This window comes from Nansenia antarctica, assembly GCF_963989245.1.
Source record: "Nansenia antarctica genome assembly, chromosome: 2".
NCBI lineage: Eukaryota > Metazoa > Chordata > Actinopteri > Argentiniformes > Microstomatidae > Nansenia > Nansenia antarctica.
The window spans coordinates 53,362,431-53,388,853 of NC_137675.1; the positions used below are offsets into that span (position 1 = coordinate 53,362,431).

General features: G+C 45.8%; 1 protein-coding gene across 1 annotated transcript; it reads left to right on the top strand.

Moving 5' to 3' along the window:
• On the top strand, positions 1-26,423 carry LOC308150268 (nucleosome-remodeling factor subunit BPTF-like; the record flags this gene model as incomplete). Its single annotated transcript, XM_080523118.1, has 19 exons — positions 1-79; positions 1,392-2,214; positions 5,074-5,294; positions 8,118-8,750; positions 13,317-13,382; positions 13,617-13,771; positions 14,226-14,566; positions 14,705-14,836; positions 15,286-15,415; positions 15,584-15,719; positions 15,879-15,929; positions 19,553-19,816; positions 20,562-21,522; positions 21,662-21,786; positions 24,205-24,333; positions 24,660-24,810; positions 24,938-25,061; positions 25,391-25,619; positions 26,203-26,423. 19 exons carry the CDS (start codon positions 1-3, stop codon positions 26,421-26,423), a joined length of 4,971 nt encoding a protein of 1,656 aa, XP_080379244.1.

Below are 26,423 nucleotides of genomic sequence, written 5' to 3' on the forward strand. Positions count from 1 at the left end.
ATGAAGAAGAGGGTTGAGAAAGTAGTGAAAGAGAAAGACAGGCCGAATTCTGTTGAAGAGAAGCCCTCAAAAACAACAGGTGAGTCGTGATGTCGAGATGAGGTATATAGACCAGCGACCCGGTTAGTAGAGTACGAGCACGCATGCCACTATATGTACATTCATAAACAGAGATAGAACCTTATCATTCTAAACAGAGATAGAACCTTATCATTCTAAACAGAGATAGAACCTTATCATTCTAAACAGAGATAGAACCTTATCATTCTAAACGGAGATAGAACCTTATCATTCTAAATGGAGATAGAACCTTATCATTCTAAACGGAGATAGAACCTTATCATTCTAAACGGAGATAGAACCTTATCATTCTAAACGGAGATAGAACCTTATCATTCTAAACGGAGATAGAACCTTATCATTCTAAACGGAGATAGAACCTTATCATTCTAAACGGAGATAGAACCTTATCATTCTAAACGGAGATAGAACCTTATCATTCTAAACGGAGATAGAACCTTATACCTTCTAAGCTCACGAGTGACAAGAGAGCAGGTTTGGTGAAGAGGAAGGGTTAGGGTGAATACTTTTGACACCTCTGCATACAATCCAAGGGGCATAGAACAAAGATAAACAAAATAACAAAATAATATAACAATGACTATAACATTTAAACAAGTAAATACATATACAAATATATACAATATACACAAATATATAATAATAATAATAATAATAATAGCGATGTCATTATTAGTTTACATGTATACATTACAAATCTATCGGTAATTGGCCACAAATACTTAAAACTCAACCAACTGTAAATAATAATAATTTTAAAAAGTAAAAAAGTATCTACCGTCATCTTTCGGCTGCTTCTCTGAATATCCCACAATGCAGCGGTGTAGTAGTCAGCCTAGTTGTTTCCATGGTGACGGAGCTGTCAAGACATAACTGTCAGTTAGCCGTTGTCAGATGTTGTAATTGTTTTATATTTTATTATATAATTGTTATTTCATTTTTAATTATGAGACAACGACGGGGTTTGCAAGGTAAGATCGCAATACAACTCATATACAATGGAACCCACGGCCCTACTCCGTAATCACATCACAGATATACAATTTTGATTGTGTTGTGAGCTTTGTAAAATGGAGCCTGTCACACGGCGTCAAGACACCATTTCCTATACAGGAGATAGTTAGCCTGCTACATGCTAAGCTTGCATGTCTGTACCATTTTAATGATCTAAAAACGAATAGCAGTTCTGTGCATGGATTTACATATACTCGCTATTTATCGCTGACCATTGTAAACAGGATTGCCGGTTTTTTAGTGTCTTTAAATGAATGTCATTAATAACTTTTATGTTCTCTCCCTTCGTCCTGCAGGGAGGAGGAAGGCGCGGGTCCACCGCCCCCGCTCGCCCATCTTTGAGGAGAAAGAGATCCCTCCCCTGGAGCTCCCCAGGACCTCGGAGGACCTCATGGTCCCCAGCCAGGAGCTGCTCAACGTGTCCTCCATCTACGAGGTGCTGCGCAACTTCAGCACGGTGCTGCGCCTCTCCCCGTTCTGCTTCGAGGACTTCTGCGCGGCGCTGGTGGGCCCGGAGCAGTGCACGCTGATAGCCGAGCCCCACATCTCTCTGCTCAAGGCCATCCTGCGCGAGGAGGACACCTCCAACACCACGTTCGGCCCCGCCGACCTCAAAGACAGCATCAACTCCACCCTCTACTTCATCGACGGCATGACCTGGCCCGAGGTGGTGCGGGCCTACTGCGAGAGCGACCGGGAGTACCACCACGTCCTCTCCTACCAGGAGCAGGAGGACTACCCGTACGGCCCGCTGGAGAGTAAGATCAAGGTGCTGCAGTTCCTGGTGAACCAGTTCCTCACCACCAACATCGCCCGCGAGGAGCTGATGTCCGAGGGGGTGGTGCAGTACGACGACCACTGTCGCGTGTGTCACAGGCTGGGGGACCTGCTGTGCTGCGAGACCTGCTCGGCCGTCTACCACCTGGAGTGTGTGAAGCCGCCCCTGGAGGAGGTGCCGGAGGACGAGTGGCAGTGTGAGATCTGCGTGGCTCACAAGGTGCCAGGGGTCACGGACTGCGTGACGGAGATGCAGAAGAGCAAGCCTTGCATCCGCCTGGAGCCCGTCGGCTACGACCGCCACCAAAGGAAGTACTGGTTCCTCAACCGGAGGATAGTTGTGTAAGTAATGACCCCCCTTCTCCCCTCCGTTCCACCAACAAAATCATGTATTGTAATACAGGGTTCTCCCCCGGGATTTTTTATCAAGGTGGCGCTGGATTGCGTTATCAAAACGACCCGTGTTCTTTCATGTCAAAATGCGCTTACCTACTACGTAATGACTTACCTGAGGTACATAACAACACTTTTGCTTTAAATTGGCGATTCGCTTGATCATTGGCGATCAACGATAGTTACTCTTTCTATCATTAGGCCTACTACATTTTCATTTGCTCTGAAATGTTCACAGTGGCAGAGCCAAGTCATTTTCTCCCCTCTTCTATTCTTAGAGGAGAAAAGTATGTCATATGTGCCTTCTATGTTTTTTCGAGGCATCCAGTCACAGTGGGTGTATGTCAATGCCTGGAATAGAAATCTTTTGCAGTCGCCAAAATCATCTCTGCTGCAGGTTTTTTCTGGCTCAAAAAAAGGCTCAGGTGGTAGAAGAAGAAGTGAAGCACACACGCGTGAAAACTATCTCTGTGCGCCAGCAAGCCCGGTGCTTGTTATAATCATTGGGCTGACATTATTGAGATCTAGAAAAACGGTTACTCTCGGTCTCGTTTTTTTTTTTCATGCTTTTTATTGGTTTGACAAAGAAAGTTATTTTATTACCTTTGTAAAGACGCAGTATTATGTACCCTAACTAGTGAGAGAGATTATGTTTTTCCCTCATAGTACCTTGGGATTTATTGCCTTCTCTCTCAAAAAACCCAGAGTTGTTTTTTCTGGTTGGTGGTGTGAGATTGTTTTTCACAGTTACTGTGACGGGGGGACAAAAATAGCATGAATCTCCCGTAAAAAATTGTTTACCTTACTGTTACCGGTTCAGCCGTGTGCGTGAGTGAAAAGTAGACCTACATGTTTCATGCCACAGATGTTGAGTGATGACAGTCAGTCTAAACGTGTCCAGATAAGCTCAGGATTGCAGCATAACAGTGTTATAAGGCTGTGAATTGTGTTCGTTGCTGCGGAGCACATAAAGCTCCTGTTTGTGAACGTCACCACAAAGTCTCACAAGCATCCTTCATCAAGCAGAGCAGTCCAGACTGCTAAGGCTAGTTACTAGCTACGATATTGGCTAAATTAGACTAAACTAAAGTAACCAGTGCGCTCCCTACTGTTCGGGGCCAATAAACTGGAAAGTTAACATTATCTATGTCCCATAAGGGCTCGACGCAAATGAGTTAGACAAATGTGAAAAGAAATGTAAATGCATGGACTATTTTTAACAGTTTTTTTACATTGTGTTTCTTGCGTGATTTCTCATTGCCTGGTATCCTAGCTAGTCAGTCTGAATAAAAAAATTACTGGGTGTGATAATTGTGCTGATAATGACTCAATCTGAGAAGCCCATTTCCTTCTGTTGTATATTATCTGTTGTATATTATGGTATCTGTTGCTGCTAAAAAATGTTGATGTTGATGTAAAGAGTTCTTGAGCAGTTTTAAGACTATTTATTCAAAAAGGCAGTTTACACAGCATGGTCTTCTCAAGGTCTGCAGCAGGTCATCTCTGGGTGGTCGCAGGAAGTAAAGAGGGGCAGAGAGTGGTTTCCCAAAGGATTTTATACCCTTTTCCTATGTAAATATCTTCACCCCTGGGCCAACCAAAAAACAGTTGGTCAAGCTTGCTTTAGCCAATGATGGCCTGGTTCCCCGTCCTTTGTAAATGGTCAGTGTGTGTGTGTGTGTGTGTGTCTGTGCCCCCAAGCCGCCCCAAGGAGCCTTGCGGCCCCTCTGTGTTGGTCATCTGGAAATGGTCAGTGTGTGTGTGTGTGTGTGTGTGTGTGTGTGTGTGTGTGTGTGTGTGTCTGTGTCCACAAGCCCCAGAGGAGCCTTGCGGCCCCTCTGCAATTCATGGTATGTGTGCATTGCTGTGTACCCACTAACCACAGCACATATATGTCTACATGTATGTTTCAAGTAAAATATACTACACTTCCCTCCCCTCCTTGCTGCTATACATACTAGCAAGCTGCGTCCCTAAGGGGTCATTAGTGACATTATGAGATGTGTGATGTGTGATCGTTAACTACGCCCTTAGTGAGGGTGACACTCCTCCGGGCTTTCATCCTGTGCTCTGTCATGGCTGATTTTGCCCCTGAGAGTGAAGTGAATCTCTGCTGGAGTATCGGCCTTGTTCATCTATTTCGCCTCACCTCCTCTTGAGCATGTCTTCACACCGCCTGTAATTGGTTTAACCTCTCTTGTGAGACGCCTACAAGAGGGGCATCAAGTGGGCTGGAAGGCAGCAAAGACGTCCTGGTGGAATTTCAGCACAATGCCAATTAGTGTTGAGTAGCCCACTCAGTGTTGCTTTAGAACAATGAAAGGAGTTGGCATACGGTGTGAAAGGTTGTGACCCAAGTGATTCAGTTTCTGCCTAAATTGGATAACGGCTGCCAAATAAACATAAAGAACAGCGTACTAACTACAGCGGATGATGTTGGAAGGTCTTTGCTTGACTTTCTTTAATCATTTAGCTGTATATAGGCTAATACTGTTACTGGCAAGAAGAAATTATTCATGCCTTATGACCCAGAAAACACGTAGCCTATTACTTCCCTTTGAAGCTTAGATTCATTTGTTTTCAAGGTGAATTAGATACCCACCTTGCAACATAATGTCAACGGGAAAATACGATTAGGCTCATCCCATCTCTTCAATCAGATCTTTAAGCCCGAAATATTTTTTTTCATCAATAACGTACATGCATAAAATGTAAATGCCCATTTTTTGTAACTCAAGCCTTTGTTGTGAAGCTTGTTGTCATATAAGATCTTGGTGTATCTAACTGGTTATGAACCGTCTGTTCCAGCGAGGAGGACGGGGAGCACGAGAAGAAGAAGATGTGGTACTACAGCACCAAGGTGCAGCTGGGGGAGCTGCTGGAGTGCCTGGACCAGGAGTACTGGGAGAACGACCTGTGTGCCGTGCTGGAGGAGATGAGGGAGGAGGTGCACACTCACATGGACATCACAGAGGACCTCACCAACAAGGCCCGTGGCAACAACAAAGCCTTCCTCACCGCTGCTAACGGTAAGACTGGGCTTTCGGCTGCTGCTGCTGGTGGCTCTGAACTAATCCCTTGGAGAATGACTATGGCTTTAGTTGGGCTGTGTGTTGAAGGTTGCTGGTGAACACGTGGACGTCTGTTAGGGAGTTGAGCACCCTGGAGAGGGCAGTGTTGATGTTTTGACTCTCGGTGGTGCAGAGAATGAATGGAGCTCTACCACTCCTCTATGTTGACTGAGCTCCCTGTGGCTCAGTGTGGTCCTCTGTGTCTCAGTGTGGTCCTCTGTGTCTCAGTGTGGTCCTCAGTGTGGTCCTCTGTGTCTCAGTGTGGTCCTCTGGTCCTCAGTGTGGTCCTCTGTGTCTCAGTGTGGTCCTCTGTGTCTCAGTGTGGTCCTCTGTGTCTCAGTGTGGTCCTCTGTGTCTCAGTGTGGTCCTCTGTGTCTCAGTGTGGTCCTCTGGTCCTCAGTGTGGTCCTCTGGTCCTCAGTGTGGTCCTCTGTGTCTCAGTGTGGTCCTCTGTGTCTCAGTGTGGTCCTTTGTGTCTCAGTGTGGTCCTCTGTGTCTCAGTGTGGTCCTCTGTGGCTCAGTGTGGTCCTCTGTGTCTCAGTGTGGTCCTCTGTGTCTCAGTGTGGTCCTCTGTGTCTCAGTGTGGTCCTCTGGTCCTCAGTGTGGTCCTCTGTGTCTCAGTGTGGTCCTCTGTGTCTCAGTGTGGTCCTCTGTGTCTCAGTGTGGTCCTCTGTGTCTCAGTGTGGTCCTCTGGTCCTCAGTGTGGTCCTCTGTGTCTCAGTGTGGTCCTCTGTGTCTCAGTGTGGTCCTCTGTGGCTCAGTGTGGTCCTCTGGTCCTCAGTGTGGTCCTCTGGTCCTCAGTGTGGTCCTCTGTGTCTCAGTGTGGTCCTCAGTGTGGTCCTCTGGTCCTCAGTGTGGTCCTCTGTGTCTCAGTGTGGTCCTCTGGTCCTCAGTGTGGTCCTCTGTGTCTCAGTGTGGTCCTCTGTGTCTCAGTGTGGTCCTCAGGGTGGTCCTCTGTGTCTCAGTGTGGTCCTCTGTGTCTCAGTGTGGTCCTCTGTGTCTCAGTGTGGTCCTTTGTGTCTCAGTGTGGTCCTCTGTGGCTCAGTGTGGTCCTCTGTGTCTCAGTGTGGTCCTCAGGGTGGTCCTCTGTGTCTCAGTGTGGTCCTCTGTGTCTCAGTGTGGTCCTCTGGTCCTCAGTGTGGTCCTCTGTGGCTCAGTGGGTAGAGCATGGTGCTAACAACACTTAGGTTGTGGGTTTGATTCCTGCCGGGACCATATATACTGAAGAAAATGTTCACTGCAATGTACATTGATGCAAACTAGTCACCTTTCGGCGAAATTCGCCGTTTTTAACTCAAAATAGGTCATCCACGTGAATCATGGAGATTTGCAAAAAAATAAAAATAAAAATAAAAGTAGCGGGGGGGTCATGAAAGTTGTGTCGTGACGTCATCATGGGCAAAGCAGTTCGTTTCAGTGAACTCATTCATTACAATCAGTTCACTAAAAAGATTTGTCCAAAAGAGTCGTTCATCCAATCATTCAGTGCTTCTCAGAGCTTCGACTCACTGCGCGTAGTCCATTCACTGAACTGAAACACGTCAGTGTCCAGTGAGCTGAGAATGTAGGGGCGGGGCCGCCTTCGTAAATTCACTTTGCGAGTGACGGCCTCTCGTCCAATCAAATTACTTGGGCCATTATAACATTGAACCCAGTGTGGGCTGGGCTCTGGTGAATTTACGAACGCGGATAAAGGTACCGTTTTCAAACAACTGAAAGCTACTATAAATATCGTACCCTATTATGTAAAGACTTAGAATTTCACGACACTTAATTATTAAATAAAATATTTGGTACTACTTCGAGACTTTCAAGACAAGAGGCTTCCCACCAGTTCAGTCAGTGACACCTGACACCTGCCTGTAATTAGTTCAGATTTCCTCGCCAGCGAGTTGCATCGTGGAGAACTGCACACACTCACGGTAAGTAACCTGTTTGAGTAATTATATTATGGGGGTGGAAAAAAAATGAAGTATATATTAATAAAAAAAGAAATGCGGGTGGTGAGGTAACTTGACATGTTAAGGTTTCTTCTAGCTTGCTAACGTAACGTAAATTAGCAATGGTTCTTCTCCATAGATTACGTTTACAAGCACACCAAATTCAGATTAAAGTCAATATGCAGGGTATTGTAACCGAATAGGTGTTTATAGGTGTTTATATGCGCTGTAGCAACTGGAATATTCTGTTTTTATCAGGGATGTGACCAAATACAGTCAGTATTTAACAGTACAACATCTCTGTAATTACAGTACATGACGTAGCAGACATCAGGGTCTGGGTACATTCCTAAACAATGCTACGAATGAACCAACATTTTTGTACGGGAAATGGACAATAGTAACGAAATTGATCTCAATCCCTGGTATGTAGCTGTCAGGGGAGGCTGGTGAAGGTAGAAATCGGAGGACACCTCATTGTAATGCAACACAATGGAATGAGGAACGCTATCAAATACAGGATGTTTTTGACACCATTCCTCATTCCATTCCATGTACTCCAATGATCCTGTCCTCTGATGTCTCCCTCCACCATCTTGTAATCTCCTTCTGCTAGCTGTGTAAGCTGAAATCTATTTTCTGTACCGTTGGATGCAAGTCACTTTATGACCTAATATAAAAAAGAAAATACTGTCTAAATGCTGTCTTCAGATCTCCTTCATTGTAGTCTTCAACGTCTCTGTTTCTGTCTGTCTTCTCTCTCCCTTGCTCTCTCTCTCTCTCTCTCTCTCTCTCTCTCTCTCTCTCTCTCTCTCTCTCTCTCTCTCTCTCTCGCTGTGAAGCGTCCAGATGCCCGGCCTCCCAGGATCCTTTGCCCTCCGAGTCGCTGGACTCGGTCATGCCGCGGCTGGTCAGCTTCCTCCCCGCCCTGCACCACGCCCTGGTCAAGGTGGCCTGCAACCCGCCCGCCGACATCTCCGCCGGGGTGGTGCGCCAAGCCCTCACCTACCTCAGCGGCCTGAAGGACAACAAGGTCCGCCCCTTCCCCATGACCGAGTACGACGCCAAGCTGGACGACCGGGACCAACTCTTCCCTAAGCCCGAGCATCACAAGCTCAACATGGACGGGTACCTGCGCTCCTACTTCTACAGCCCCACCATCTACCTGGTGCCCGTGGCCAAGGCCAAGGAGCTGGTGGAGGCCCACTGCAGCCTGCCGGACTCCGCCAGCTCCCTCTCGGACCCGGAGAGTCCGGAGAAGCCCGCCCCGGAGGTCCCCAAGCCCAACGGGGGTCCGCAGCCTCCCGAGGTTCCTCCCTGCCCCGCGTCGGAACCTCAGAGGGTCCAGCAGCTGCTCAACCTGGTTCTGGACGTCCGGGGCTTGAAGAGGAAGAGGAAGATGGAGCAGGAAGCGGCGGAGAAGACACTGAAGTATCTGAAGAAGGCTTCTCAGGAGAGGGGGGAGTTCAGACCAGGTGAGGTTTTACTGTATTGGGTGGGCGGGGGTCAGATCAGGGGGGGTCATTTATAAACGTTGCGTACGCACAAAAGAAGGCGTACGTAACTGACGCAAATTTGGGGATTCATAGAAAACTTCCTCTACACACACTGACTGATGCATCCGCACATAAACTGGAGAAATGAGCGACTGCGATGGCAGCACTACTAGTGCTATGTAAGTCGCTTACATTATGTAAGTCGCTTTGGATAAAAGCATCAGCTCAATGCTTTTCCCCTTAGTACCCAGACAGAAGTTTCATACACGTCATTTATAGATCAGTCTTTTTGTTGTGACTACTCGTAGCTTAAAAAAAAACAAGCATCGTATTGGTAATTTTTGTAGTTGCGTGTCGTTAGGAGAATCTCCTGACTGAGGGTCTTTCTGGTCTTCCATCTCGACCAGAGACAGTGAGGTGATGAATGGGTCTCGCTGGCGTGTTTATCATGCTTGTGAGCCCTTCTCCACGCTGCACTGCACCGCGCTACCTCCCCTTTGTTCATTAGAGCCGCAGCACAGCTGTTCCTCTCCCAGTATAAACCTTCGTTATGATAAACTACGGCTGCTTGGGGAACCCGGGAATTGGAAATAATATATTTTTCATGCTCTTTTGTCGTGGCACTCTCACAGAAATATGTCTTCTGCTGGTTCATGTGTTGTACACACTCTAGCCTAGTCAATTGTACCTCACAGAATTCAGATTTTAAAGCTCTTTCAGCAGTTGTTTGTGGAGAATACAGGCCTAGTGTGGGTCTCTACTGCATGTTCTTATTGTCTTTGCACGTGGTATTTATTCTCGAACAAACAGAAGTTTCATACACGTAATTTCCAGACTATTGTTGCATTCTGCGGCTCACTGGAGCTACTAGCACGCCAGTGACACACAGACAGGTGTTAATCTCGAGTTAATCTCGCTTTCAGTTTGAGTTGTCAGTGACAACTGGCTCTCTGAAAAGCCATTGTATCAATTTGTTACATAATGGCCAATGACATTGGTATTAATCTCTGTGGATGACTACTGATTAGGGGTGTAACGGATCACCTTACTCACGGATCGGATCGTGTCACGGTTTTTGAGTCACGGATAGGATAATTTTTCGGATCAACACAAAACATTTTTGTTTTTATAAAAACTGCTTTTTCCTTGAATTCTGTAAAAACACCACTTTTACTATGTGACAAAAACCAACAACATTCAAGATTTCAAAACTGGTAATATATATATATATATATATACATACATATATATATAATATATACAGTATATAACATATTCTACACTCAAACATTACATAATTATACTGAAATACACTCAATTTAAATGATAGGAGAGAGGGAGGAGGCGCCTGGTTGCAGCAGTGAGTCACTGGGCTCTTTAAAGCAGATGAATGAACATGTTTTATGCCACTTTTAACTAAATAATAAAGTGAACCCTTATTTTGAACATGGTATGAAAAAAATGCCTACATTATCAGAAGTTGTCGAGCTACCTTTTTCGTGCCTCCCGTCATAGTTGACAGAGAAGCCAAAGTGCTCCCATACATGGGATTTAAATGACGAGGGAGGCATTTCGAGTTCTTCTCCGCCGAACAACGTAACTAGCACTCGCCATGATACACTTGGGCCGCGTTCGTAAATTCGCTTTGAGAGCGCCGGAGCGCACACTGGGTCCGACGTCATAAAGGGACCAAGTAATTTGATTGGACAAGAGGCGTTCCTTGAACGCTGATCAGATTCCAGAGCGGATTTACGAACGCAGCCTTGATGTTGTGGATTCCCAGCTTCACGTGTAGTGAGCAAACAACGGATTCTTTTTCTTTCGCATTATCAACCTATCATTGCGCTTTAGAGTAAAACAAAGCCCGCAACTGTCGCGTCTATCTTTTCACGGCAACTCTACATTGTGATTTACAAGAGATATTAACTAATATTAAGTAATATTATTATTACTTTGCAATTGATCCGCGGTACACATGTGTGCCGAACCGTGGAGGGCGATCCGTACGGATCACGGATTATCCCGTTACAGCCCTACTACTGATTGTAGTATTGTTAGTGGTTGTGTATGTTACCTTGTGTATGTTACCTGTCACAAGCACTCACTTGTCTTCACACCATTTCATAGGATTGCATCAAGCAGTGCAGCGTTAAGCGCAGGTGCGATCTGTAAGATGGAGATGTTGATGTGGCTGAAGGCTGTGTGTGAGGTAAACCTTCTGGTGTGGTGATAAGAGCCAGCCTGGCAAGCTTAGCTGTCTGTTACAGGGTGTTCTTGGAAGTATTTCAGCCACCACTGCGTATGTTCCTCTCCAATATCCGTTTTATCATCTTGTTTGCGATTCTTTTGAATTGCTTCGGAGAGCAATTTTCAGAAGGTGAGTGTTGAAAGCGACTGTGGTTTACGACTTCATGTATTTAATGGCATCCTGTAGTACAGCAACACCCAGGACAGCACTCCCCCTAAACCAGACACCCCAAACCCCACAGAGGGGGCCTGCCCCGCCCCGCTTGAGAGCTGTGGGGGGGGGGGGGCCCTACGGAGCCTGAGCAGGAGCGGACAGGTACATGGGGAAGAGTCACGCAACCACCAGCATGTCCTCCCAGCCTTTCAACCCCGCCCCCCCCTCTTCCCTAGTCATACCCTGCTGCACGTTTGCATGTCATCTGTCTCGTGCTCTGGCTGACTGCCCCCAAAGCATCCATCCACAGCAGTGTTTCCTCCAGGATTTTTCACATTAGTGGCGGAGCGCTTATCTTGCGCGCAATTTTTTTTCCCGCGTGCACGCGCATAAAACACGCACTGGCGCTCAAAACAAAGACGTGGTTTCACCAAAAACTAGTATAGAGGGTGGCAACAATTACAATTTCTTAAATAGCGGTTAAGTCATTAAAGCCGAGCAGGTGATTTTATATAGAAGCTGATCAAATACCAACATATCCTACAGCTGCAGCGGAACATGCGGAACGCGCATTACACACACACACACACACACACACACACACACACACACACACACAGAAAGATCAATACGAAGTAGGCCTACGTGAGAGTACACGCACAGAACCGGCTAACGTTACTCATTAACTGTTTACACAAGTAAAATCACAGTGTGACAGTCAGATGGAGCATTCGGTAAACAACAACAGCAAGGTAATGCTATCAGCTGAGTTAAAGAAAACCAACTCTTACCTCTGAGGACACCAACATGAGCCCTGCTTACCCGTACCTCCGCCGTTCTGTTCGTGGTGATTTTAGAAGCAATAGATTATTTTTGCCCCGCGCATATTGCTATGAATAGTTCGATCTCCACACATGAGTCGGCGATGTTGTCATTTAGCCAGCTCTCAGAGAAGCACATCAGGCTGCACTCCCGATACACTGAATGATGCATCACGAGTGCCTCCAACTCGTCACATTTGTTGGGTAAGGAGTTAACATTTCCCATTACGATTGATGGTAGAAACGGCTTGTATCTCCACCGCCTCCTCGATTTAGCTTTTAGCTTCGCTCCAGCTTTGCACCCCCGGTATTTCTTCCGTAGTTCCTTCGGTAATGAGTGTTTGAAACCCTCATGTTTTGCAGTCTCTCTTAGTGCAAAGAGGGCACTTCTGGTATAAACAACTCTGGCTGAGATTGTAACATTAGACATTATACAACAAAAAACCGACAAACATTAAAAACACAGCAGCGAGACCTAATGCCGCTCAGAACGGCGCAACGTGCCGACGTCAGCTACCACCGCATTTAGTTGACCATGAACATCAGAGACATACATTACGAATGTTCATTTAAAATACTCTATAGTGAGCACTGGTATAAGAACATGAACCAGAGAACAGCAGTAAATGCAATAACCCACAGTCGTCGCTGATGATGTTCCGTTTTCGATTAGGATACGGGATTAAAGGCACCGGCGACGGGCTAAGAGAGAGAGAGGAGAGGGATTTCCTGAAATCCAAATGTCCCGCTAAATTCGGACCAATCACAAAGCTGTTTTGAAAGCGCGTCGCCTCGCGCCGCGTGCCTGTTGAGAGTCTCGATTGCAGTGCGAACACAAACGACGAGGTTAATTGCAACATTGTAACATATTGTAAATAACTACCGCTAAATCGTAACGAAATGTTGGTCTGGAAGCGGCCTAAATCTAGCTTCAATCTGCTTTTTTTCTGTTCTCCGGTCATAATAACTCGCTGCCTTTCTGCGCAGCCTGAATCAAAGTGGACTGTCTGAATCATTTGGTGGCGGAGGAAATTCTTTGGTGGCGGCCCGCCACGAATAAATGCATATAGAGGAAACACTGCACAGAGATCATAATCCAGTCTGGTAGTTCTCCGTCATTCCCACCCTGTGGCCCGGGCTTAGGATGTGATGGCGCAGAGTGCATTGCTGTGGAGGCACGGCTCTATATGCTTTCGGCTGCTACCATCGTGCCAGTTGACAGAACATGAGCAAGCTTATTCTCTAAATTGGCTGGTTACTCTGCAGTTAGGCAGATTATCCTCTTGTTTTGGTCTGTGTTTGCTGCCTGGGACGCCCCCGCAGGCCCCGTGGAGCCCGACCTCCTCGACAAGTCCTCTCAGTCCTCCTTCACCAGCCAGGACGACAGAGGTAGGCTACCGCCATCCTGTCACACCCACGTTGACCTTCTCGCTAATGCGTTTTTCAATAGTAGCCCATGCATGCCAGACGTTGGAGATGCTGCTCGATTCGGTACATCTTCGCCTCCACTGTACTGTGTCTTCGTCGGTGTTTGCGTTTGTCGTCATTGACTCCCTATCTTTCTGTTTCTCTGTCTCTTATCAACTGATGATCCCTGATACTTATCTGTTTCATGACCTGCAGGTGAAGGCAAGGAGAGGGTGAACGGCGAAGGGGCGGGGTCTGGACAGGGTCCCAACCGCGTAGTGACCCACCCGCCTAACCCGGATAGCAGGCCGAGCCCGCTGAAGGAGGGCAGCTCCCGGGACGGCAGCCCTACGCCCAGGGACGGCAAGGAGGTGAGACCCCAACCAGGTGTCCCTCACTCAGCCTGCTGCCCTGAGGGTTCATTCAGAGGCTAGTCTCTCACCTGGGGCCTCCTCTGCATTATTAGCATTGAATGGATACCAGTAGTCTAGTGTATGACTCACTGTGGTCTGTCCAGAGGTTGATGCTTAATCAGCAAATGTACCAGGACCTCTCAAATCGATTGACGCAGCCAGTCATCAAATTGAAGAATCCCATTGAAGTTGGTCATCTCCTCTTATCTCTGTGTCTGTTATCCCTCTCTCTCTCTCTCTCTCTCTCTCTCTCTCTCTCTCTCTCTCTCTCTCTCTCTCTCTCTCTCTCTCTCTCTCTCTCTCTCTCTCTCTCTCTCTCTCTCTCTCTCTCTCTCTCTCTCTCTCTCTCTCTCTCTCTCTCTCTCTCTCTGTCTCTCTCTCTCTCTCTCAGACGTCTCCCTCTTGTACCGAGGGTGAAGCCTCCCGCCCGGTCGCCGCAGCCAAGAAAGATTTGGCCGTGAAGAGTAACCTGAACAACTTCTTCAAACTGGGCCAGGAGGGGAAGTACCGGGTCTACCACAACCAGTACAGCACCAACACGCTGGCCCTCAACAAGCACCAGCACCGCGAGGACCACGACAAGCGGCGCCACCTCTCCCACAAGTTCAGCCTGACCCCCGCCGGGGACTTCAAGTGGAACGGCTCCATCCACGGCTCCAAGGTGCTGACCGTCTCTACGCTGAGGCTCACCATCGTCCAGCTGGAGAACAACGTGCCCGCCCCCTTCATGCACCCCAACTGGGCCTCTCACAGGTAGGCTACTGTCTAACAGCCCCCTTACTCTGTGGAGCAAATGTAGTGATGATCCCTGATGCGTTGGGAATTGGCAATGCAAGGAGGCCATGTCATTCCATCACACAATGACTTATTTCTCTCCCTGTGTATTTCCAGGACCAATTGGATCAAAGCTTTCCAGATGTGCAGTAAGCCCCGGGAGTTTGCCTTGGCTCTGGCCAATCTGGAGTGTGCCATCAAACCTGTAGTCATGTTGCCAGTCTGGAAAGATGCCCTTGGACACACCATGTAAGCACACCACCATGATGGGGGGGGGGGGGGGGGGGGGGTGACTGTCAGAAATCCGTCATTCTTTAACACATGGACCTTGCACATAACACCTAACACATGTTGCTTTTAGTAGGATAAGATGTCGTTTTTGGAGGAAAAGCAAAAGCAGACTAATTATGATTTGCATCACCACTCTACTGCATTGAAGCCTTTTGTTCCTCTTTTAAATGCAGAGTGGTGTGAGCAATGTATGCTGAGTAGCACACGCTTTTCCACGGTGTGAAAAAAAGCTCATTGTACAACATAATGGATCGCTGCTGACTAAACAAGCCAGAGTCACCTTGCTGTTTTTATCTAACAGTTTTTTTTTTATCCTCTCTGTTTTTGCTCTCTCTCTCTCTCTCTCTCTCTCTCTCTCTCTCTCTCTCTCTCTCTCTCTCTCTCTCTCTCTCTCTCTCTCGCCTCAGGCTGCATCGCATGACTTCCATGGAGCGGGAGGAGAAAGAGAAGGTGAAAAAGAGAGAGAAAAAGTTGAAGGATGAGGAGCCTCTGCTGCAGGCCACCAGGGTGAAGTACACCATCCCCATCAAACACCAGGTACATCTGAGATGTGTTTTATATGATTCATATAATTAATTAAATTAAAATTAATATAATTATCCAAAAATATTGTGTTCCTCAATACATGTTGTGTTATTGTTTGTGACAAGCTGTAGATTTGTCCTACTTCTAGTTGTTGTCCTCTGTGCTTGTCTCTGTGTGTAGGTACGGAAGCAGAAGGGGGAGGAGTACAGAGTGACGGGGTACGGGGGCTGGAGCTGGGTCAGTAGGACCCATGTCCATCGCTTTGTTACCAGGCTACCAGGGAACACCAACGCCAACTACCGCAAAGCACTGGAGGGTAAAGGGCTATTTTAAGTTTTTAGCTTGTCTGTTTGTTTATTCCCCATTGTCTCATGTTGCTGTTAATGATCTGTGGTGTTGAGGCAGAAACTATGCCTCCAGCATGGCTCAGTGGATGTATATTGCTTCATGTTATGTAAATGCCATCTTTTTACAGCAGCTAAGACGGGCAAAGAAAATGCAGCATCTGGCCCAAACAAGCGGAAAGATTTTTTATTTTTTATTTTTATTTTTTCAAATATTTTTTATTATTTTTCTTGAGATTAGGACAATACAACATCCAACTAGAAAGACAGACACACATTAATACCCACATCGCAATCTGGGAAAAACAAAACAAAACAGACAAAAGAACACAGAAAAACTAATAAAACAAAAACAGCAACAAAACAAAACAGCAACAAACAAAAAAAAACAGAACAAAAAACTAAAACAAACAAGCAAAAAACACACACAGGTGCTACCAGAGGGCAAGACAAACAAAATACATGTTTACAATATTTTGATCAAGTAAAGATAGGGCATAGGTTGGTTGTGATATATTACAAGTAGAGCGCCTTGTCAGAAGTGTAAATGTCCATAGAGCTCTCTGTATCACCCAGAATTCCCCTCGTTAGCTAATAAGTTCCCCACATCATTTTGCTGGACATATTCCAAAAATGGTCCCCATATCTTTTTAAAGGAGTCTTGTTTACCTTTAATCATGTATGTCATCCTTTCCATTGTTAAAGAGGATGACATTTCCCTAAGCCATCGGGCAATACTGGGCCTGTTCACATTTTTCCAAGCCAAAGCTATTAACCGTTTTGCTTGCAACAGGCTCATATTTATGAGTGTTTGTTGATATTGCTGTAGACGAAGATGAGTTGGGTACAACCCCAGGATAAACACTTTAGGAGTGAGCGGTAAGGAGACCGATGTTATCTGGAATATCATTTGAGATACCTCCTTCCAAAAATCTTTGATCTTTTCGCAGTCCCAGAGACAGTGAGATAAAGTACCTTTACATGTATTACACTTAAAACATACATCTGGATTTTTGTTATTAAACGTATTTAATTTAACAGGGGTCACATAAGATTGCATCAGCCAGTTGTATTGTAATAGCTTTAGTCGTGTTTTCACAGTCTGTGTCTGAGCCTTTGTGCATATACTACTCCATTCGTCCAAAGTGATATCCTCCTGAAATTCTTCCCTCCAAGCATTTAGTTTGTCTATGGACGAGTCTGATGAGCCAGTCTCTAACATGATATATATAGCGGATATTCTTCCCCTACCGTTACAATTGGACGATATGGTTCTTTCTAAAGTGGACAATGGGGGTTCTTTTAAATAATCATTCTGGGCAGTTGAGAGGAAGCTCCTTGGCTGCAAATATTTAAAAAAGTGTTTTCTAGGAATATCAAATTTAGCAATAAGTTGTTCAAATGACATGAAAGTACTTTCTTTGTATAAATCTTGTACTTTCCTTAAGCCCTTACTGGCCCATATTTGGAAACCCGAATCTTCTCTCCCTGGAATGAAACTTTGATTTCCCCAAATAGGAGTGAAACCTGACGGAGATTGTGTTTCACCAAGAAATTTCCGCACATCATACCAGACTTTAATTGTGTTAAGAACAAAGGGATTGTTTGTTTGTTTTCTCAGTTTCTTGATATCCGCTGAGTAGATAAATAGATTAAGGGGTAGTTTCGGAGTAACAAAGGACATCTCAATATCTAGCCAGGAAGGGATGTAGTCAGAACTCAAGTAATACATAGTAGAGCGAAGCTGAGCAGCCCAGTAGTACCACTGGATATTAGGCAGGTGGAGACCTCCTCTGTCATATGGAAGGTACAGTAAGGATAAGCGAACTCTGGGGCGTCTATCAGTCCATATGAAGGAAGTGAACATTCTTTTAAGCTTTGTAAAGAGCGATGTTGGAGGGGGCAAAGGAATATTCTGAAATAGATACAACAGCTTTGGCAGAACATTCATTTTTAGAATATTGATCCGACCAATCAGGGATATAGGTAAGGATGACCACCTATCTATCGATTTTATTATGGAGTCCACGATAGGGTCATAATTAATTGAGACTATGTGGTCAATCTCTGGTGTAATGTGAATACCAAGGTAGGTAAAACCTTCTGTTGTATTAAGAAAAGGAGTGACATGTATAGGACAGAGTCTTTCCTCCTCCTTCAGCATCATGATTGAGGATTTTGTGTTGTTTATTTTATATCCCGAAAAGACCCCAAAGTCTTTAATCAGGTCTAATCAAGTACATAGTTCTATTCTCACTTTAATGACAGCCCAAGCATAGTGAGCAAATGAAACAAAACAAGCATATATCATACAATTCATCGTCTATGCATTAAACGGAAACGTAGCATATCATTTTAAACAAGGACCAATTTCATACAAATAATTCAAGCCAAGATCTTACATTGTTCGCCGTGTTCATATAGTCCCGTACAGCTAAGAGTTAAACGTTGTGGAAAAAAAGGACAGGTGTCTAGAACACACACACACACACACACACACAAATAAGAAATAAAAATAAGTAAAAAAAAAAAAAGGGGATGGAGATAGTGTTCTAGACGTCGCTTTCCTCTTCAAACAAAGCCAGCATAGATCGTTATTATTCGCCGTGTTGAAGTAGGCTAAGAGTTAGGCGTTTGAAAAAAGTCAAATGTTTACAACAAAAAAGAATGGAAATATACTTCCAGCCATAACTTTCCTCTTCAAACAAAGTCAAAGGAGATCAGTCTTGATCAGGCATACACACACAGGAAAAGAGTCTTACTGTGTCTTACTGAGTCTTACTGTGCGTTGTTCATCGTTGTTCTGCTACTCCATCATTGCTTAGTGTCTCCAAAAAATGCTCTACCTCTGTTTCAAAAACATATGAACGGTCGTTGTGGGTTATCCTCAGGCGCGCCGGGAAGATTATTCCATATCGGATAGCCTTGGCTTGTAGCCGCTGTTTAACGCCGTCAAATCGCTTCTGCTGTTTATGGGTAGATCTGGCAAAAACATAACGTGCTGATTCTTGTAGAGAACTCTCCCTTTCGCCCTGGCTGCATTCGCGACGCGCACCTTATCCTTGTAGTTTAGGAATTTAATTATCAGAGCCCTCGGTGGTGCGTCGGGATTGGACCTTGGGCCAGAGATTCGGTGAGCTCCCTCGATGATCAAAGGAAAGCGTAGTGTCCCCATATCCAGGGCGTCGGGAATCCACTGCTCCAAAAATGAGCAAGCATCTTTTCCCTCCGCACCCTCCGGGAGGTGGACCAGCCTCAGGTTCGATCTCCGACTGCGGCCTTCTAGATCAACTAGTTTGGAGGTGAGCCTTGTAACTTTTTCTTCCAGAGCGCTGGTGGTTGCGTTCAGGGTTCCGATGCTGTCCTCGGCCTCCGAAATGCGTAGCTCCGCCTGTGAGACTCGGCCAGCACACTCTTTGACTTCTCTGCTGATATTGTCCATTACAGACAAAACTTTTTCGAGTTTACCAGAGAATTCTGTTTTCATGTCGAGGATGGCCTTGAGAATATCCTCCGAGCCCACGGCACTGTTCGTACTGCTTTCCTCAGTGTTCTCTGGAGCTCGCGCGGCGCTTTCATCCTCAGAACCAGTCATTAGGCCTATACTATAGTAATGTCTTTGGTGGCCTTTTTCTTAGGTGGCATAGTATATTTCTTGCGGCTAACCTTTTAATACTAAATTATTAATGTAAGATCTTTGAATGTGAGCTTTCTTTTAAGAATTTATTTCAAACTTGTAGCGGAGCAAACAAATGCGTCTGATCAGCTCCGCGTCATTACCGGAAGAATAGCGGAAAGCGGAAAGATTTGCTAAAAACAGAGACAGGCTCAGAAACCCAGGAAAAAGAAGAGCCCGTCCCAGCCGCTTCAGAAAAAGACAACAAGCTAAAGTCGGTCGTAGAGTCATCTCAGAGCACCTCACCAGGAGAGGGGCAGGTGCTGAAAGAGAAGCAAGAGGAGAACGTCACAGAGAAGATGGAGGATAATAAAGATCAGGTGGAGGAGAAGACTGAAGACAAGATGGATGTTGTCTCAAGTCCACCCGCCACCTGTCTAGATAAAGAAAAAGGTGCTTTATTCAGTAATATCCATCTGTTTCTCATACCTTTCATCGACAATCCAGATGTCTCAAGGTGAATCATTTGAATAACAAAGGCTTAACATTTCCTGATGCTTGCTGTAAGATTTAGACTGTTAGGAGACATGCTAATCAGGCCAACCATTTGGAACTTGTTTTCACAAAATCTTTGATGGTTAGTGATCAAGTTAAGTGAGACTACTAATATATAGTAGTGTATGAATGTATGACATGTATCACATAGTGTGTAAGAAATGTAAATCTTTACCTTTTATTTTGACTGTTTTCCCCTGCTTTTATATTCATTCTATGCTTGTATATGTTTTTATATTCACTTTATGTTCTTATTCCTGTTGTAAAGCACTTTGAGCTGCATTTCTTGTATGAAAGGTGCTATATAAATAAAGCTTTACTTACTTACTTACTTACTTACTTACAAGAACTATCAAACCAAATAAAATGCAGATGCATATAACATGAAGATGTTAAGGCTTTGTATACCGCTTCAGACTGGGTGATAGATCGAAGGGTAAAAAGAGCTGATGTAAAGCTCAGTTCTTGGTTCAGACCACACAGCTGGACCCAGAGTATGGACCTGCTCTGCTGCCTAATATACAAGTAAAATATTCCTTAAACACAGAAGTCGTAACTGTCCTTTTATTCTCTTTCATTGCCAAACATTAACTTTGTCATGTCATGTCGGCTGATCGTTAACGGAGTTCTCTCCATCTCTCAGGTGAAGTGAACAGCAGAGGCCCCTCATCGCCGACGAAACCTGCTGTGAAGGAGAAGCCTATGGAAGAAGACGAGCCCAAAAAGGAGGAGGAGTCTGAAACCAAGCCCCATGTCCGACCCTTCAACTACGACGTGGTGAACGTCAGCGAGGGCTTCCAGCTGCGCACGGCCTACAAGAAGAAAGTCAAGGCCTCCAAGCTGGACGGGCTGCTGGAGAGACGGGTGAAGCAGTTCACCATGGAGGAGAAGCAGAGGCTGGAGAAGCTCAAGCAGGCAGCTCTGCAGCCCAAGCCTGCCGCTTCCAAGCCCCAGGAGAAGCTCAACAACACAGGGACCTCTGTCAAAACGGAGCAGGCGGTGAAGTCAGCGGTGACACCGTTAACGAGTCTGAAGGCGCAGGACGGGCAGGTAGACTCAGCAGCGAAAGACCAGGTTGTCAAAAGGCTTGACTCTGACCAGCAGCAGTCAGTAAGGTCTGAGACCTCAGGAAAGACGGATAACCTGGACGTCAGATTAGGTTCGGCGGTAACAACGCAGGCGGCTGTTACAGGACCAGGGAGAAGAGAGCAGAAGGATGCTGCTCACCCCGTCGGCAGAGCAGCCGTCTCCCAGGAGACCAAGACCGTTGTCACGGCGACGGTGACGGACACCAAGTCGGGCCCCTCCGGGTCTACGGTGACCTCCATGACGGTCAGCAAAGGGTACTCCACCAGAGACAGGGTCACACTGCTCAAGTACGTCTGCTCCAAGAAGACCCGCTCGGGCACGGCCCTCCCCTCGTACCGCAAGTTTGTCACCAAGAGCAGCAAGAAGAGCATCTTCGTCCTGCCCAACGACGACCTGAAGAAACTGGCGAGGAGAGGGGGCATCAGAGAGGTGCCCTTCTTCAAATACAACGCCAAGCCTGCCCTGGACATCTGGCCCTATCCCTCCCCCAGACCCACCTATGGAATCACATGGAGGTGGGTGAAATTGCCACGACACTAAGAACTGAAACCATTTAGGAGAACCATGTCTCTCCGTGTCTCTGTCTGGTGATGGGTGATTTTGGTCGAGTCACACCTAATGGGTCAATGAGTCACACCGTGTCCCCCCCTGCAGGTACCGTCTCCAGACTGTCAAGTCTCTGGCAGGGGTGAGCCTGATGCTGCGGCTGCTGTGGGCCTGCCTGAGGTGGGATGACATGGCAGTCAAGCCCTCCGCTGCTGTGGGGACCACCCGCACAGGTGAGTGCACAGCTATTTCATCTTCCTCTCACTCCCTCTCTCTTTCTGTCCTCCCCCTCCTGTTTCTGCCTCTGTACCTCTCCCCCCCCCCCCGCACTCTCCTTGTGCAAGGACACTGAATCAATGTCATATCCTTTTAATCATAAGCTTAGCTTACCAACCACAATGCAGACAGTGGCAGTAATATATATACGTAATGAGGTGATGATTACTAGAAACACTAGAGCAGGGGTCGGCAATTAGGTTTGGCCTCGGGCCAAAACATTTTTGAGCCACTAGATGGCGGGCCCGATTTTTTTTTTCTTTTTTTTTCCTAACACCAGGGGAGCCACCCCTCCTAAATTTCGTTGTTTGGTACCTGTACTGTAGCAATGACAATAAAGACCATTCATTCATTCCATTCATTCATTCATTCATTCATTCATTCATAAGTAATTGATTGTTAAAAAATGTGACACGTTCTAATGCTTTGACTTTTCTTTCGAAAAATGTACACATCGCTAGTCAACTAACACAGCTTGTTTTGTGAGCCTGCTAACAATGTAAAGTAGTGTTGTAGTTAACTAGGTAACAATGTAAAGTAGTGTTGTAGTTAACTAGGTAACAATGTAAAGTAGTGTTCTAGTTAACTAGGTAACAATGTAAAGTAGTGTTGTAGTTAACTAGGTAACAATGTAAAGTAGTGTTGTAGTTAACTAGGTAACAATGTAAAGTAGTGTTCTAGTTAACTAGGTAACAATGTAAAGTAGTGTTCTAGTTAACTAGGTAACAATGTAAAGTAGTGTTGTAGTTAACTAGGTAACAATGTAAAGTAGTGTTGTAGTTAACTAGGTAACAATGTAAAGTAGTGTTGTAGTTAACTAGGTAACAATGTAAAGTAGTGTTGTAGTTAACTAGGTAACAATGTAAAGTAGTGTTGTAGTTAACTAGGTAACAATGTAAAGTAGTGTTGTAGTTAACTAGGTAACAATGTAAAGTAGTGTTGTAGTTAACTAGGTAACAATGTAAAGTAGTGTTGTAGTTAACTAGGTAGCAGTCCAATCCATTACGTTGCAGTATTTTGGCTTGACTAGCAAGTTTGTGTTGTGATTCTCAACAACGTTGAAACGTAGTTTCACCCTTTTCCATAGTTTTGAATAATAAATGTGTGGACTGACGATGTAGCGCAGCCTAGCTTATTCTAATAATTATTTAACATAGTTTTATTCTGAATGATTCCCCCCTCCTCCCAGACAAGGTCACATTATTATTGGATTGGTTGTTTGCCTGCCGGGTGAAGTTAGCTAAACATTTAACCTGCTAACTAGCAAGAGAAACATCATGTCACTCTCCAAAGGTCTAAAGAGGAAAGTTGACGGTGAAACAGGGCATTTAAAGAGGAATGGACAGGGAACTATACGTTCATCCTACCTGGTTTCATCAACGCAAAGCCGTTGTGAGACTCACATCTTCCGTGCTCACAATGTTCCCTTTCTATACATGCGAGTCGTCCTTTTCCTCAATGAATGTGATAAAGACGCACGAGAGGAATCGATTGATGCAAAAAAAAACTTGAGAACTGCCTGCGGATTAAAGCGACGTCCATATAACCAGATATCAAGTAAATACTGACCGATGGGAGATGCCACTTTTCACATTAAGTGAGTACCAAGCCTGTCGTTATTGTATTTAATAACCTAATTGTATTTTGTATATTTTGAATGAATGGCTCATTGTAATTATTATCCCTAATAGTGTGTTTGCTCTGTCGTTTCAGGAGCATAGGCCTATGCACCACCACCCCTCGCATAAGCGGATTACTTTTCTTTCTTTTCTTTTTTTCACCGATTTTGTTGTCAATGTTTTTCAGAATATTAAACTGAATTTGCTTTGTTACTGTTCATATGTGTGTTGCAGTCACATATACGTAAACATTACGTTTGAATTATTTACTGAGCTGGTGTTAATTTTTTCAAACCACACACGGCTATTTCAGCACTACACGTTGTCCACCTACTGATTCACTATGAGGGGTTCAGCGTCAGTGCGCTTCGGTGCACCCCGCTGCCTGATTGTCTGTCCCTGTGTCATTCACTCTCAACATGGATAAAAGTACAATAAGCATTATTCAGGTGGAGGTAGATTCTCTATTCGGACATTATAGGCGCTATATGTGGGACTGTCGGTCCGGTATTGTAAAAAAAAAAGTGGATTCTCAAAATATTCTGCTGGGCCAAATATTATTGGTGATGGGCCAGCAATGGCCCGCGGGCCGCCTATTGCCGACCCCTGCACTAGAGCGTCAGTAACTGATCAGATACGCTTGTGCGGTTGTCCTGTGGTTTAGTAGCCCATGCATGCCTATGAAGCAGTGTCCATTTTGAAGATGAGAGTCATTGGTATGTGCAGATGCTCAGATCTATCTGATTCTCTCCCTAGAAACCTCAGACACTGAGATCACAACCACGGAGATCATCAAACGGCGAGACGTGGGAGCGTACGGCATCCGGTCGGAATACTGCATCAGGAAAATCATCTGTCCCCTCGGCGTTCCCGACACTCCCAAAGGTAAAAAAGAGAAAACACACGGCATCTTCAAAATCGCCCAGGATCCCGCTGTTCCGGTCCCTACAGTGGCCTCATGAATCTTGGAAGCTTTGCCTTGCCTCGGTCAGCTTGTTCCTTATTCCCATCTTGTGTCCTCTCTCAAGTTAGATAAAGCACCTGTCCAGGCTAATGCCTACCCAAGCAACGTGAGACACAGTACCAATGGAGTTACTGTTGTTCTCTATCTACTCATTAAAGTGAAGGCATATGGCATCAAAGTCTTCTATCTTTTTGTGGGGTTGTATATCTCTTTCCCAATTCCCTATTCTCTTTTTTGTCTTGAGCAGAGGCTCACACTCCCCAGAGGAAAGGCCTGAGGTCCAGCGCTCTGAGGCCCAAGAAGCCTGAGCCAGCCAAGCAGACTGGGCCTATCGTCATGGAGACGTGGCTCTCTGAGGAGGAACTGGACCTTTGGGAGATCAGAGCCTTTTCAGAAAGGTGAGGAGATGTTGGTTCAGCCTTGGGCTGGAGCTAGAGTTAATGTGAGACACCGGTTGTGTGGTCTTTTAACTGTAACCCACTGAATGTCAGTTGCCTTCTAACCTTTTCCTCTTTCCTGATGCAGGGTTGAGAGGGAGAAGGCCCAGGCGGCAGACCAGGTTAAGGTTAGTAGTGCTCTGAAGACAGCAGAGGAGGTCAAGGCCCAATTGGAGATTCAGCTAAAGCAACAGAGATTGGCTTCTCAGCAGGTGGGAAGATCAGACAATTTTCCACCATGCACTACGGTGTGACACCTAGACTCCCAACATAGCACCCCCCCCTCAGTGTAAACCTAGGGGGCCACAAACACAAAACACAGGGAGCTGGGAAAGAGTAGTTCTAAAGGGCTAACTTTGGCAGTTGTGTGTCAATGATTCTTTAGTAGAACCATTCTTAATGTACACTGTCCAATAGAAATTCATAGTGTCATTGCAAATTTGTGTTGAAGGATGCAAAATCATCTTACTTTGAGTCAGTATTTGTATTCTGTGTGCAGTCCTTCACCTGCTCGTTCGTTAAATCACTGTTTATGTTTTAGAAACGGTTGGAGCAGCAGAAGGCTGGTGCCATCAACCCCTCCACCGGCACTCCCACCACCCCGGCCTCCGCCACCCAGAAGGTCATGGTGGGCTCTCTGAGCAGCCAGGTGACCCAAGGCACCAAGGTGGTCCTGGCCACCAAGCTGGGGAAGCCGGTGACATTCCAGCAGAACAAGAACTTCCAGCAGTTGTTTGCTTCCTCGGTCAAACAGGGTCAGAGCACCCCAGGTGAGTGTAGCTGGATTAGGGAGGCTGTTTGTCTAAAATCACATGACGTGACTGTGGTGTGTGTGTGTGTCTGATGACGTTTCCCCGTCGTTGATGTGATGTGAAAGCGCTGTGGGAAAAGGATCGTGAGTGGAGTTGATGGCTCTTTCAATCCCCATTTGTTGTTCTTTTGAATGGTTAATTGGATCTTCACTCCTAGTGAATGTAACCATCTATGTCAACCATCAGCATGGCTTTCGTTTTTTCATTTTTGTCGCTATACCATATTACAATAGATATATTTAAGTTTTGTCAGAGTGCCTTTTTGGCCGGTGGTGTCCACTCTTATCTCCCAGAGTAATTCTGATAATCAGGGAAAGGTGAATTCCCTATAAACCTTAACAATAACAAGACTCCCAAACTGTCAATGTGGAGTGTCAACCTTTAGGTCAATAAATGCCCCAAAATTCAAGCAAATGGCCTTGATTATACTGTATATCAACGCTGCTAAAACCAACCCAGTGGACACCACTGCTATAGACGGTAGCTGTTGTGGTTGCCCGCTGGTCTGGGTGTGACTGCAGGTCACGTGTGTGTGTTGCAGCCTCCACCGGCGTGGTGGCCACCGTGGCCAGCAGCGTCACCACCTCTGGGCAAACGTTCCAGATCGCTGCCGGCCAGGTGACCATGGCGACCAAGGTCATCACTGCCAAGCTACCGCTGCCGCCTAACAGCAAGATTGTCACGGTCAACATGCCGACCACGCAAGGAGGTATGGATGGAGGGTCTCGCCGTGCGTTCGTTAAGGTCTACCCCCCCACGTAA